Source organism: Telmatherina bonti, assembly GCF_933228915.1.
Source record: "Telmatherina bonti genome assembly, chromosome: 21".
NCBI lineage: Eukaryota > Metazoa > Chordata > Actinopteri > Atheriniformes > Telmatherinidae > Telmatherina > Telmatherina bonti.
In genome coordinates, this window is record NC_136630.1 from 21,248,498 (window position 1) to 21,262,987 (window position 14,490).

The 14,490-nt window shown below is 40.2% G+C and overlaps 1 protein-coding gene across 1 annotated transcript in view; it reads right to left on the bottom strand.

Moving 5' to 3' along the window:
* Positions 1–9,497: 9,497 nt before the first annotated feature.
* Positions 9,498–14,490, bottom strand: part of cpped1 (calcineurin-like phosphoesterase domain containing 1) — a 64,100-nt gene continuing 59,107 nt past the window's right edge. Inside the window, exon 6 of the mRNA XM_079260850.1 lies at positions 9,498–12,708. Coding sequence (XP_079116976.1) covers positions 12,482–12,708 — 227 coding nt within the window. The 3' untranslated portion in view covers positions 9,498–12,481. The remainder of the gene's footprint in view (positions 12,709–14,490) is intronic.

Below are 14,490 nucleotides of genomic sequence, written 5' to 3' on the forward strand. Positions count from 1 at the left end.
GGTTCATTATGGTGTCATCCAGGTCTTTGTTCTTCCTGTTCTCTTTCCTTCTATGGAAAGCTTTTTTGTATGTTAAATTATCAGCAGCGTTCTCTGCCTATTGCCTTGTGTTTGGGTCCTAATCCTTCTTCTCTCAACCCTGCAGTAGAACAACTAACACAGTAGTTTAGATTTGTAGGTCTTAAAGACTGATGTTAATGCCTAACCCAACAAAGAAAAAAGTCCCCATTGGCTTTAGTAGGTCTACCTTGCTAGAACCGGGTTGGACCCTTTAGAACTAAATTTGGATGTGAGTTTCTGAGGTAACATTTCTCAAAGATCTTGTGCTTGTACAATGACATGATAGCATCACACAATTATAGCAGATTTGTCGGCTGCATATCCATCCCCCGTTCCACCGCATGACAATGGTGCTGCTTGGGATGTGCTGAAACCATGCTTGGTTTTATGCCTTCACCAGATAACTTCACCACAGTTAATGCATTCTGGCTGAGTCGTGTTCTTTAATAAACCCAAAGTGAACCCTTTAGTGCATCTTGTCTACTACAGTGGACACCTATTTAAAAGCTGTTTTCCAGTACATTCATAAGTGAGGATGGTATATCTGCAATTTTGCCACTTCAGTGAACATCAGGAGAGTCACCCAACACACTGCAACTGACTGAAAAAATAAACAAATACAAGTATGAAATTTCATAAACTGTATATAAAAACATAATTACTAAGTTTACCTCGGTGATAAACAGGTCAAGAAAAATGATACTAAAACATTTTTATAGAATCTTTCTATTATATAAATATGAAAATAACATTTTATAAATGTTTCTATAGAATATAATAAATAAACTAAATAAAAGTCAAATAATATTAAAGACAAAGAGAAGCCCCTCTGTACATGTCTGTAGAAGTAAAATATATTGTATTTGAAAAAAATGTGGCATTATTTTTAGTAATTTATAGAACGGGTTTAGGTAATTATCACCAGTTTTTAATAGGGAAAAATCATCTGGACTCTGGTGTTTCTCACACACATGTTTAATTAATGACATGGTGCAGGAAAAATTAAACTTACCACGATATGCATGTCAAATCTCCACCAGCTCACTGACCTCGATGACCTCACTAAGCCACACAGTACACAGACCAAAACTGATTGGATGCACAAGATATCGTCTTATAATAAAAGTTTTGTTTTTTCTCCTGTAAGGGGAAACATTTCAAAACATTATGTTGTAGATTGTGATGAACCCCATTTTTTCCACTTTGGGAGCTGGTTTCAAAAGCTTTCAGGCTCTCAGAACTGGTTCCATGTGAACAAAATAGATACACTTCAACTCATCTGTGTGGACATGGCTTTAATTTAGTAAAGGCTGTGCATAGTGGATCCCAGGTTAGGAACCACTGCTCTCTTGGACTGAGATCTGGTGACAGCAGAGGCCACTGGAGTAGAGTGATTTCATTGTCATGTTCAAAAAAGCAAGTAGAGATGATTTGAGTTTTGTGACAGATGGAAGCCATCATAGGATGCTACACTGTGCTCATAAAGGGATGGACTTGGTCAGCAACAATACCAAGCATGCTATGGGATTTGAATAATGCTGTGTTGGCACTAAGAAGCCCAAACCATTCCAATAAAATATCCCCCTCACCACTGAATCTTCACCAGGCTGAACCGTTGACACTTGGCAGGATTGATCTATGCTTTTATATTGTTTAGACTCAGTTTTAACCCTGCCGTTTGAACATTGCTGTTGAAATAGTGTCTTATCAGACTACACAGTTTTAAAAAAAAATCTTATATTGTCCACTTTGGTGAACCTTTGTGAACTGTAACCTCAGTTTCCTGTTCTTTGCAGACAGGAGTGGTGCCGAGCGTGGTCTTCTGCTGCTGCTGCAGTCCATCTACTTCAAGGTTGGATGTGTAGTTTTTCAGAGACAACTCTCTGTATCCTTTGGTTTTCTTACTTTTCTTTCTTTCATCTCCGGCTAGTCTGCCAATTCTCCTCTGACATCAACAAAGCATTTTAATCCAGAGAAATGCCACTGACTTGATATTTTCTCTTCTTCAAACCACTCTCAGTAAACCCTAGAGCTGGTTGTGGTTTCAGTTTCTGAAATACTCAGACCAGGCCATCTGGTACCAACAACCACGCCATGTTAAAAGTCATTTAAATCCTCTTTCTTCCTCATTTTTTAACACTAGAAATCTCAGAGCCCAGTCATTTGGGTTTTCTAACTTCCATGCCCAAAGGGCGGCCGTGTGGCTGGACTAGTTTTGAGCGAATATCCTGACTCAGGTGTGAACAGACACCATTGTTCTGTAAATGAGGCAATTGTTAAAAAACTGAAAGGGAACTGATGTTGCTTTGGTTTTACCTGAATGAATTAGTGTGTTGTAATGTAACAAGAGTGAAGTAGAGTTTAGAACTTCTATCAAATGTTTTGTCACGTAGTTACCCTTGAGGGATTGCAAGCAAAACTATAGTTGAGTTCCCATTACACCTAGAATTGAGCAAAAACTGAATATTGCAATAAAAAACAATGATGAAAACATCTACATTTTGAAAATAAAATTGCTAAAAAGTTTTTATGCTCTCATGAGGTGTTTTTTCTGACGTTTTGATATAGAAATATATTGCAAAGGTGTGATGGAAACACTTGTGAGGTGACGTGGGGATCGTGACCAGTTCATTCCTGGTAAAGATGAAGCGGTGCGGAATAAACAACAGCAAATTTAGAAATAAAAGATGAGTGGGAAAAGCTTCAAAAAGCCGTAGCAAATTTTCAAATGGCTCTGGAAAAGCCGCAATTCTCGTAAAATCTCGTCAACTGGATGAGATTTTTTGAGAACTGAAGCTTATGAGCTAAACACTGTTCAATTAAAAAAAACCCGCAAGTCGCAATTGTTGTTTGTGGAAACTTAGAAATATCACTTTTTTTTTTTTTTGCAAAAAAATGTAATGGAAATGCAGCTTATGTCAGCATTCCTGCAGTGTAACCTGTAGATATTCACTCCATGTGAAATAGCTTGTATCGTGACTGTCAAGTGTGATTTCTAGCACATTAACCTCGCATCAATGTTTCACGCTTCTCACATGCCAAGCATCACACAACATGAATGAGAGGGCATTTTGTTGTGTGCTGTCAGAGAGAAAGAATCGTTTCCATGACCAGGTTATGCACAGCCAGCTGAGCTACAAGGTGAACAGGCTACATGTGAGTTTCTGGCCGGTAATGAATGTAGTCTAACCTGCAGGCTGTGTGAAAAAAAAAAAAAAGATAGGGGGCACCTGTTGACTGTTTAACCATTATTTTGTCAAAAATTATCATCTGCTTTCCTATGCTGTTTTCAACAGTCACACAATGGCTACGGTTACATGGCGTTTTTCAATTTGGAATTAATAATTCGGAATAAAATAATTCAAAATTAACGTATTCTCCTACTAGTTTACATGAAAATAATAAGTCCGAATGAAGGTTTACATGAAACACGTCCTCACTTAATTCCTCTTTAGAGCTTCGGGTTGGGAAGATTTCTGATTGGACAGCGGATGCACATAATGTATGACGTATACCGGAAATAAACCAAGTTCGTTCCCTGCTTCTCCTCTTTTTAGTCGCAACTTGTAAAAACTACATAATAAGTACCAGTTTTGCTGCTATTTTTATTATAAATTTGAAGTACCAGCTCAACCCGAGCATCCTACTTCACTTATTGCAGCAACTGAGAAGGAGAAGAAAGACAGACCACCGAACACGAGAGGCAAAACAACGTGCACCATCGGGACAGGACAAGCTAACGAGCATGTGCAGAACGACCGGTATTAACTTAGAGCAGAATTAAGGTTCACATGACAGAGGAACCTGCGATGGACTGGCGAGCTGTCCAGGGTGTACCCTGCCTGTCGCCCAAAGCCAGCTGGGATAGGCTCCAGCTTCCCCACGATCCTGAATTGTATTAAGCGGGTCAGAAAATGAATGAATGACTGAGGAATTAAATCGTTCAGAATTAAAATGCAAATAAACCAGCCACTTACATCGGAATTACGTTTAATTCCAAATAGAAATTTGCATTAGGCATTAAGTGTTTACATGGTCATTTTTTATCAGTTTAAAGCAGAATTAACTTCATTTGGAATTAAGGAGGAATTAAATCTCCCATGTAAACACAGAATGTGGTGTTGTGACTAAAATTTGCTTTGAAAACACTTTTCTGCTCCTACAAAAGTCCTAAGGAAGGCGATTATCTCTCATTTAAAGAAAAACTATGTGTACAATATTGCAAAACATTTCAAACTCGAACAATTAGCCTTCTTTTTGGTGCAGATGGCCTCCACCTGAACCGAGCTGGCACCCGCGTTTTGTCCGCCAACCTGGCCTATGGATTACAGCATGCACGTTCCGCTCATCTTCCCACACCTGCACCAACTAACCCGTCCCCCACCGATTGATGTCCCCCAGGTCCCTGTTCCTATGTTTTTAGTTCCACCTCTGGCACATATAATACTGGACTTGGATCTTCTGTTCTTATTCTTAATCATCCAATCCCTGTAATCATTACTCAAAGATATAAAACCAGATTCCATCATAGTTCCTCTGCTAACCTTAATAATCTCAGAACTCCTCCAAAGCATCAACAATTCAACCCTACAGTCCATAAGTCACCTGTCACTGTAAACATGGCACTTTTAAATGTACGTTCCCTTTTTAACAAGTCTTTTATTATCAATGACCTGATATTAGATAATAAGGTTGATTGCTTATTTTTAACTGAAACATGGCTGGGTACAGATGCACCAGTTATTCTCACTGAGGCCTCACCACCAAATTTTAATTTTTTATTCTCCTTTAGAAGCAACAAGAAAGGTGGTGGTACTGCATCAATAACAAATAGTCTCCTAAATAATAGACAAATACTTTTAGATCAGTACACCACCTTTGAGCATCATGCTTTTGTTTTTAACAGTCCCCCAATCCTCTGCATCACTGTTTACAGACCACCCAAACATGATGCTGCTTTTATCAGTGAATTTTCCAAACTTTTATCAGCAATACATGCCGCCCACAATCTTATCATCATATCTGGTGATTTTAACATACACATGGACAATCCCTCTGATTCAATGACAAAAGGGTTTTTAAGTCTATTAGATTGTTTTAACTTTACACAACATACTAAACAGCCGACTCACAACCGAGGACATACATTAGATTTAATTATTAGTTATGGCTTGTCAGTTAGTGTGTCTTCTATCGTGGATTTAGCCATATCAGACCACTACTGTGTGTTTTTTAACGTCACCAGTTTTAACCAGCAGGGGGCCCCAGTGAGAACCGTTAGGAAACGATGTATTACTTCTGAAGTGGCTGAGAATTTTATTGAAATTTTATACCAAACACCTTCTGAGATCTTACCTGCTTCCTGCGATTTAGTTGTTGATCAGTTTAATAATAGATTAAAATCAGCAATTGATACAGCAGCTCCACTTGTATTAAAAACCGTTAAAACCAAACTGAAGCCACCGTGGAGAACTGAAGAAATAAAAAAGCTGAAACAAAACTGCAGGAGAGCAGAAAGACGATGGAGAAAAACTAAACTTGTAGTGCACTATGAAATCCTGCGTGATCACCTAAGAATCTATAATAACACAATAAAACAGGCAAGAACTGATCACTTCTCAAAACTCATAACTGTCAACAAAAGTAATCCAAAGTTCCTTTTTAAAACCATTGATATTTTAATAAACACTGGTTTTAATAAGTCCTCCATGCAACCATCACAAACAGCATGTGAGGACTTTGCAGACCACTTCAGAGGTAAGATCAATGCTATCAGATCCGGTCTTTTATCTAAATGCAGTGTTGATTTTAACAGATCTGAAGCATTGTTTTTACCCGAGGAGAAGCTGGAGAGTTCTGTCCTGGTTGATACAAAGATGCTTGGTCGAGTTTTCTCCCAGCTGAACCCAACAACCTGCCTTTTAGACCCTATTCCCACATCACTGTTCAAGAAATTTTATGGCTTCTTTGAGTCTGAGTTTTTACTTATCATAAATTCCTCTCTTCAGACGGGTGTCTTCCCCACTGCCTTTAAAACAGCGGTGGTGAAGCCCCTTCTGAAGAAGAGTAATCTGGATCCCAACATTCTTGATAACTACAGACCTGTATCCAACTTGCCGTTTCTTAGTAAAATGATAGAAAAAGTTGTTTTTATTCAGCTAAATGAGTTTTTAAACAGGAATAATATCTTAGAAAAATGTCAGTCTGGTTTTAGGACAAACCACAGTACTGAGACGGCCCTTTTAAAGATTGTGAACGATCTAAGAGGCAATCTGGATGCACAAAAACTTTCTGTCCTGGTGCTGCTGGATCTCAGTGCCGCTTTCGATACAGTAGACCACCAGATTTTATTAAACAGACTCAGATGTCTGGTGGGCCTCTCAGGTACTGTTTTAAAATGGTTTTACTCCTATCTCACAGATCGACAGTTTTTTATAAGTATGGATACATGCTCCTCAAAGACCCATAAAATAAAATGTGGGGTTCCCCAAGGATCAATTTTAGGCCCATTACTTTTTAACCTGTATATGTTGCCACTTGGGGACATCATCAGGAGACACGGCATTGATTTCCACAGCTATGCTGATGATACACAGCTTTACATCGCCGTGTCTCCTGATGACCTGGAGCCAGTCAACACCCTTTTAAACTGTATTTTAGATATAAAGTCATGGATGGCAGAGAACTTCTTACAGCTCAACCAGGACAAGACTGAAGTTTTAATAATCGGTCCTGAAGACAAGAGAGAGATCATTTCATGCAAACTGCAGAGTTTTAAATCCTCCCAGTGTGTACGAAATCTGGGTGTTATTTTTGACTCTGAGTTGAATTTTATTCAACATATCAGAAATGTTACAAAGACAGGATTTTATCATCTCAAAAACATCGCCAGAGTCCGCCCATTTCTCTCTCTTGCCAGCACGGAGGTACTAATGCATGCTTTTATTTCTAGTAGACTAGACTACTGTAATGCCCTGCTCTCTGGTCTTCCCAAAAAGAGTATTTCTAGTTTACAACTACTGCAGAACTCGGCAGCACGAGTTCTGACAAGGACCAGGGGGCGGGAACACATTACACCTGTTTTAAAGTTGCTGCATTGGCTCCCCGTGCAATTCAGGATTGATTTTAAGGTTCTTTTAGTGGTTTATAAATGTCTTAATGGTCTTGGGCCTTCTTATTTATCTGATCTGTTTTTAAGGTATGAACCCTCGCGGACCCTGAGGTCCTCAGGTACCGGCCTTTTAGTTCTTCCTAAAGTTCGTACCAAAACATATGGCGAGGCCACATTTCAGTATTACGGGCCTCGCCTATGGAACAGCCTGCCTGAGGGCCTCAGGGCTGCAGAGACTGTTGATGTTTTTAAAAAAAAAGCTCAAGACCTACCTTTTTAGTTTAGCTTATAACTAAGTTTTAACATTCTTATATTAACCCATATTTATCTTTCTTTTTAGTTAATTTTATTTATTTATTTATATATTTTATATATTGATTTACATAGTATAGATTTTATTATTTTATTTTAATGGATTTTATTTTTGTTTAGTTATCACTCCAGCTCTCTCCTCATCGGGGTCCTCTTCGCCGAGGGCTGCCCCTGCTCTGACTGCATGGGTGTTGCTGTGGGGGCTGTCCCTGTCTGGTGGGTCGGGATCCAGCGCTGCAGCTTTACGGTTGTGGCGTGGGTCCTGTCTGCCCGGACCCGGGTGGCCCCCATGGTGATGGCCTGGGTGGTCTTGTTTGGAGGTAGCCCTTTGTGTAGAGGCTCCCTGAGAATACCGTTTCCTTATCTGGTGCACATCTGGTGCAAATGCACCTGGCCATTCATTCATCTTCTTTTAACTGTTACAGGGCAAATAGGGCATGGGTGGGGGTGGTTGTGGGTGGGTGAAAGGGGATGTGTATGTGTGTTAGTGTTTTATCTATTTTGATGTAAATTGTTTTATAATGTAAAGCACTTTGTATTGTTTTTAAGCACGAAAAGTGCTATACAAATAAAGTTTGATTTGATTTGATTCTGGCGTTCCTCTGTGTGTGGTAGCAGGAGTGTGTTTTCTAGTGTTAAACCTCATCAAGTCATATTAACCTTGCCAACATGCCTAAACGCACTGAGTTGCGGCCGCCTGATTGACTGATTTAGCCAATTAAGTTCACAAGAAAGTAGACAGGTTGCCCTAATAAAGTAGCTGGTGTGTGTATATTTTGTACTGAACAGACATTATGAGCAGGATAAATTGCGAGGTGTTTATGTTAAACTGAATAGCTGAATGGCAAAGAAAATTTGGTGAGAACACCCACATCTCTGATGTTTCCATCATACAGAGTCACAACAGAATTTATCCAGGAGAAAAAAACCCCCAACTTAAACCAGTATGAGCTCATTGTATGGTGTGTAATGTTAATAAAGAGGGACAGATGTGTCTTCATGACTGCTTGGAATGCTTAAAAGAGATCGGTCAAACAAACTGGGAGGTAAATCTAGTGAGAAAACTCTTATTGTGTGTGACCCTCCGTGCAGATCTGCCACCTCACATAAACTCCCAACAATATAACAATCCCATGACAGAAAATCCTGAACTTGAAGCTTAAATATGAATAAATTATGTTACGGTGACAACTTCCTGTTTACAGTCTGGGTAAAACCCAGTCACAAGCTGGTAAACAAAGGTTTATTCTTTATCTACTGTGTTCTGGGATTTGTCAGGAAGTTTAACATTTTTTTTGTGAAAAAAAGATGATCCCTCACTACTGTAAAGTGAAAAGCATGAATGAATATGTGCTTGTATGAGTAGCGGTTAAAAAATAAACACAACACCACATTGCAATTATTTGATAAAAATCAACATTTATTTAAAAAAAAACAACCAACCAGAAGTCACAGTCATGGTGTTCAGTATGGTCGTTAATTAGAAAACAAAACATAAGGACAAGTCAAAGTGTGCGATGTTCCTTCAATTTATGTTGTAAATGTGGTTGAAAGTAAATTCACACACACACACACACACCCCCAAAAAGATAAAGAACGATGTGACTGAGCTCGGCAACCATGAGGATATAAAAATAGATAAGGACATAAGGTTTCTTCTCAGACAGGAAATGAAGGAGATGGACTGAGTTGTCTTTCACACATCACACTCATTATCTCGACCTCACAGACCCCCCCCATACCCACGCCTCCCTCCATCACATGCTGACTTTTTGGGAAAAAAGAAGAGGAATCCGTCAGTGTGAAATGAGGTCAGCGATTGCATCGCTGATGGAAAATCACCTACGTCGTGCCCACTAGACCATGGATGGACACGCAGTCGGGGAGTACGAACACTTGCATCTTCTCTTCCAGACACACACACACACACACACACACACACACACACACACACACACACACAGATGTGTTGCTAAAGCGTTGCCATGACAACCCTCTTTCGTTCCCAGTCGGTCATAACGAGCGAGCGAGAGAGAGAGAGAGAGAGAGAGTCGGCGGATGGAAAGTGTAACTGAGTAGAGTCATTCAGGCCGTGTGGAGAAAGTCATTTTGTTGCAGAAATGTTCATGTTAAAGACCATTTCAGGAGCTTCCAAATCAGCCTGCAGCTACTAGGCGGGAATACCATGAGATCGCCTCAGCTCTGACTAAACAGAGAGGAAATACAGCCCCACCACTCCAACCAGTTAATCACCAACAGATCCCATCACTGTTGCCACGTTTCACCAGTCTGACACCTTCCTTGGTTTGGCTTCAAATCAGATCATTACTTGATTCATTATATTGACTGCAATAATGATGATGTGCTGCTGCATGCAGTTGGAGCAAGAATATGGTCCAGTGGTGACGTGTCTGCGAGGGAAAGTCACCAATAAACATGGAACAACACTCATGATACAGAGAAACCTATCGGTTTCTATAGTTATCTGTCATTCAATCAATGCTTGTTTTAGAGTTTCATTAAATCAGTGGTGGGGAACCCTGGTCCTCGAGGGTCGCAGTCTTGCAAGTTTTAAATGTTTCCCTGCTCCAACACACTTGATTCAAATCAAACTGATCCAACAGCCTGCACAGGGACTTATCCATTTAAATCGGGTGTGTTGGAGCAGGGAAACGTCTAAAACTTGCAGGATGAGGGACAAGGTTTCACATCACTTCAGATAGGCAACATATGAACTTTGCTTCTTTTTATTTTTCATGGTTTAAATGCTGAGAACTGTGTTGGGGTTGAGCAAAAAATGTTGTAGCATCTGTGTGAAACATTGATCATTGAGTAGGGATGCTCCGATCCACTTTTTGGGAGTTCCGATCCGATACAGATATCCGAAATTGGAATATCTGCAGATACCGATATTTGCCAATACCAAATCTGTTTATGTGAACATTATTGTGAGTATGGTTATTATTGCTTTTATAACTGTGTAAGATTTTATTAGGTTGTAATAAATTACCCATCCTTTCTTAAGTTACCTCACTAATACAAATATAATAACATTACAGATCTAACAATTTCAACAAGTTTTAATTTGATTTGGCACATTTTACCTAAATACAACTGTAAATGTGTGGTTTTGAAACAAATATCTAGCTTTTAGTGTCACAAAAAATGTCCCATTTTAATTTTCAAGGCATTTATTTCTTTTAAAACACATCTGAAGCATGTCATCAAACACATCTACGGTAGCATCACTAGTGTGGTATTGGGTATCGGTACACTTTTATTAATACCAAGTACGAGTATACACGCTTGGTACTGAGTCGATTCCGATACTGATATTGGTATCGGTGCATCCCTACTATTGAGCTATTTTAACAAATATCTGTAATATTAGCTCTTTTCTTCCTGCAGTGATTTTTCCATCCAGGCCCCTTGTAAAATCTCGAAACATCAGCGGATAGGAAAAAAAAAAAAAGGTGCAAATTTGTCATCAAATATTTTGGAACATTCGCTGCTTTTGTGAAGACACATGCAGTTCTCACATCAACAGTATCATTTCAACAAGAGAAATTAGTAGACACCAATAATAATGACAATATTCTGTTTTAAAAACCAACACCTTGGCATGCTTGTTAGCTAACATTTTTTTCACAAAGGTAATAAACTGGTGAAGATGTGGCGAGGAGACAGAACGTTTTGCCTATAAAAACCTGCATCTTCTCCTTATCTTTAAAATAAAAAGTTTTTCCTTCCTAGGATATCTTTAGGGCAGCGCGATTCAGCTTGGTCCCACGAAGGTCACAGTTCGGCTGCTTTTCAGTGTATCCCTGCATCTACACACCTAACTCGAAGTACTCATTGTGTACAACTTCATAGGCTGTTGGAGCTATTAATTTGAGCCAGCTGTGTTGAAGCAGGGATACATTGAAAACCAGCCCTTGTGGGACCAAGTTGAATCGCACTGATTTAGTTCAACAGTGAAGGTTTTTTAAATAGTTACAATGTTTAATGTTTTAAACATATATTAGCAGAAGTTAAACATTACAACTTATTATTGCCTTTTATCAAAGTTTCTTTACAAGTTTGCCTGCTGGTTATCAAAATAGCTTTGATCTTTTGTCTAACAGGGCAGAATCTATAAAGTCTGATCAAAGGTCAGTCAGTCTTTTATGCTATTCACGGGAAGACAGTAAGGTAACAAACAGCTTGCATAGGGTGGCCGACGCAGCAATAAAAACTGCTTCGACAGTTTAATCATTAAAGGGAAATTCAAACCTTCCATAGCCTTGATCGGATAACAGAAAGAAGAAAAGCTGAAATCACTTTTAATGATTCCTAAAGTGAATGTTGCAAAACAAACCCCAACAGCTGCTTGCTTGTGGTCCTTGCTTTTCTCTGCAGAACTGTTACATCGATCGGCAGACACGGGAAGAAAGCTTCATCACCAAAGTGCAAAATGAATCCTGCGTATTACACATCATCTCCTGTTGTTATGTTGATGTTTCGGTGTTTTAGACTGGAATCTTCTTTCAACGATGGAAAAAAACCCAAAGCATACCAACAGAAAGAGGATAATACTTCATTTACAGGAGTTTTTTTTTTCACAAAAACGAATTGAGTGATTTCTGCACAGCACTCTCAGGACAGTAAATGATTTAAAACCCAGTCCCTTCCAGGGTTGTTCCCTTTAAAACAGTCAGTTCAGTCAACGGGAATTAAACTTTATTTCATTATAACGACTCTTCAGACTCTACAATGTGTAGCTAGTGTCACTAACTGCTTTTGCCTCTCTGCTGGTCAGATAGATGCTTCACGCCACTTTGAGGCATGTGTCGACTGAACAGACCCAGTTCTGCCTCCGGAGATTACAGTCTAAAAGATCATATTATTACACGTTTCTGAGTTGACTAAAGCACAAGACACTGGGAAGACAGGCTCAGAATAAGGTATGAAATGAAATACCCAGCTTATTCAGAACAATCCACGGCTTGGCGCCACCGCTCAGGCTTGCAGCAGCTTCCTGAGGTCCTCGTCCATGCCCTGCGCGCTCAGCCGCTCCAGGCTGTGGTAGCGATGGACGATGCCGTCGGCGGTGACCACCACCACCCTGACACCGTGGGCGTCCTCGCCGAGCTGACAGCCGATGGCCGAGCTCACGACCATGTCCAGGCCGCCGTGGCAGCCGCCGGCATTTCGGTGATAATGGCCGGAGAAGACCGCCTTCACGCCTGTGGCAAGAACAAACAGATGCTAAATTCAGCGAATAATGGCAGACTTTAAACAGCAAAACATAGAAGCATTGGATTTAGCTTGTAACTAACCTAATTCAGAAGAGCGCTATAAATAGTAAACAACAAAAGGCCATGTTATTCACATCACGTCTGACCCTCAGCGCCGCGTGCACACAAAGAACAACAAAAGCACAAAATATGCCTAGGATAACTTAAAAGCTTTACGAATTAACATCTCTGCTGTGCTTTCAAACAAGAAGTTTGTTTTTTTTTTCTTCAATTTAACACAATTGTACAGCCATAAAATGTAAAATCACTTCCAAACCTTCTTCCCGTCATCATTCACCAGAAACGGTAAAACAGACTGATAATGGATGGAAATAAAGAAGTAGGTAAACAGGACCAGGGATGCTGTGTCACTGCACTGAAGTGACACCTCAAAGTAACACCAAAGAAATTCTTATGTTCTAACTTTGCCACAGTCTGAGTCCATAAACATGTTTCTCTCTTCAGGCGAGAAGCTGGTTGATTTCCAGGCAGGTAGACGTCATTTTGGCCCAATTTTCACAAACACTACGTCAGGATTTCCAAATTTAAGGAAAAATTTGGAGTCAGACATGTTTGGATGCAAAAGAAGACAGAATTCCTTCAGGCCATCATCGTCTTGAACAAAATGTACGCTGATGCACATTTACACACATCCATGTGACCTGGAATTGCTGTCAAATGCTGTGTAGATACCATGTGAATAGTTAGAGAATAACCAATAACATTGCTGCTCGCATGTCGCTGCTTTCCCTCATTTCTACTGTGCATTTATGTTTCTTTATTGAACTCTTCTCTCATTTTTTGCATATTCTTTAACTCAGTAATTCATTCATTCATTTTCTAAACAGCTTATTCCAATTCAGGGTCGCGGGGAAGCTGGAGCCTATCCCAGCTGGCATTGGGCGAAAGGCAGGGTACACCCTGGACAGCTCGCCAGTCCATCGCAGGGAATATTCTTTAATTATATAATGCAATTACAACTGAGAGCAACTTGCCACTGGATTCTCTGATTCTGAATAAGGTCTCGGTGAGGTATAAGCATGCGCATTAAACGTGCAAACGTTTAATGCCGGGAGGGGATTTTAAAATGAGTTTGGTGCAGCGAACACGAGTGAACATGAGCTGCTCTAATTTCTAACCGGAGTGTTTCCACTGAGGGGAGTCTGCTCGCTGCCTCGTCTCTGGTGAGACGCGCAGCTGAGAAATAATGAAAACTGGCGACAAAGCAGGATAAATTGCTGCCTGAGTATGAGAAAGACATCGGTCTCTCCCAGAATGCTGCACAACAAAGACGAGATAGGCGCCAATCACCACCACGACCGGAAAAGCTCTTATGTATCCACTGCTGACACCACTTCGATGTCAACACCGTGAAATTGCTCTGAATCATCAAGTCGGCCACTCTGTATAATCAAACTGCAGCAGAATACAAATGCGACCTCAATTTTTATCAATATTAGAAGCAATGCGAGGACAGCGGTTACACACCGTGGGCCATTAAGTGATTAATTCTCCACAGATGGAAATGGATTGACTTAAACCCACGTGTGTGTGTATGTGTGTGTGTGTGTGTGTGTGTGTGTGTGTCTGGATTCATTTGGGGGTGGACTGGTTGTGTGTGAAACCTTCAGGTGGGCCTGCAGCTGTCACATTACAGAACCCACATGAATCTGTGTGTGTGTGTGCGAGTGTGGTGAGGATAGCCTTTCATGTAACCTTGCCACCGTTCTC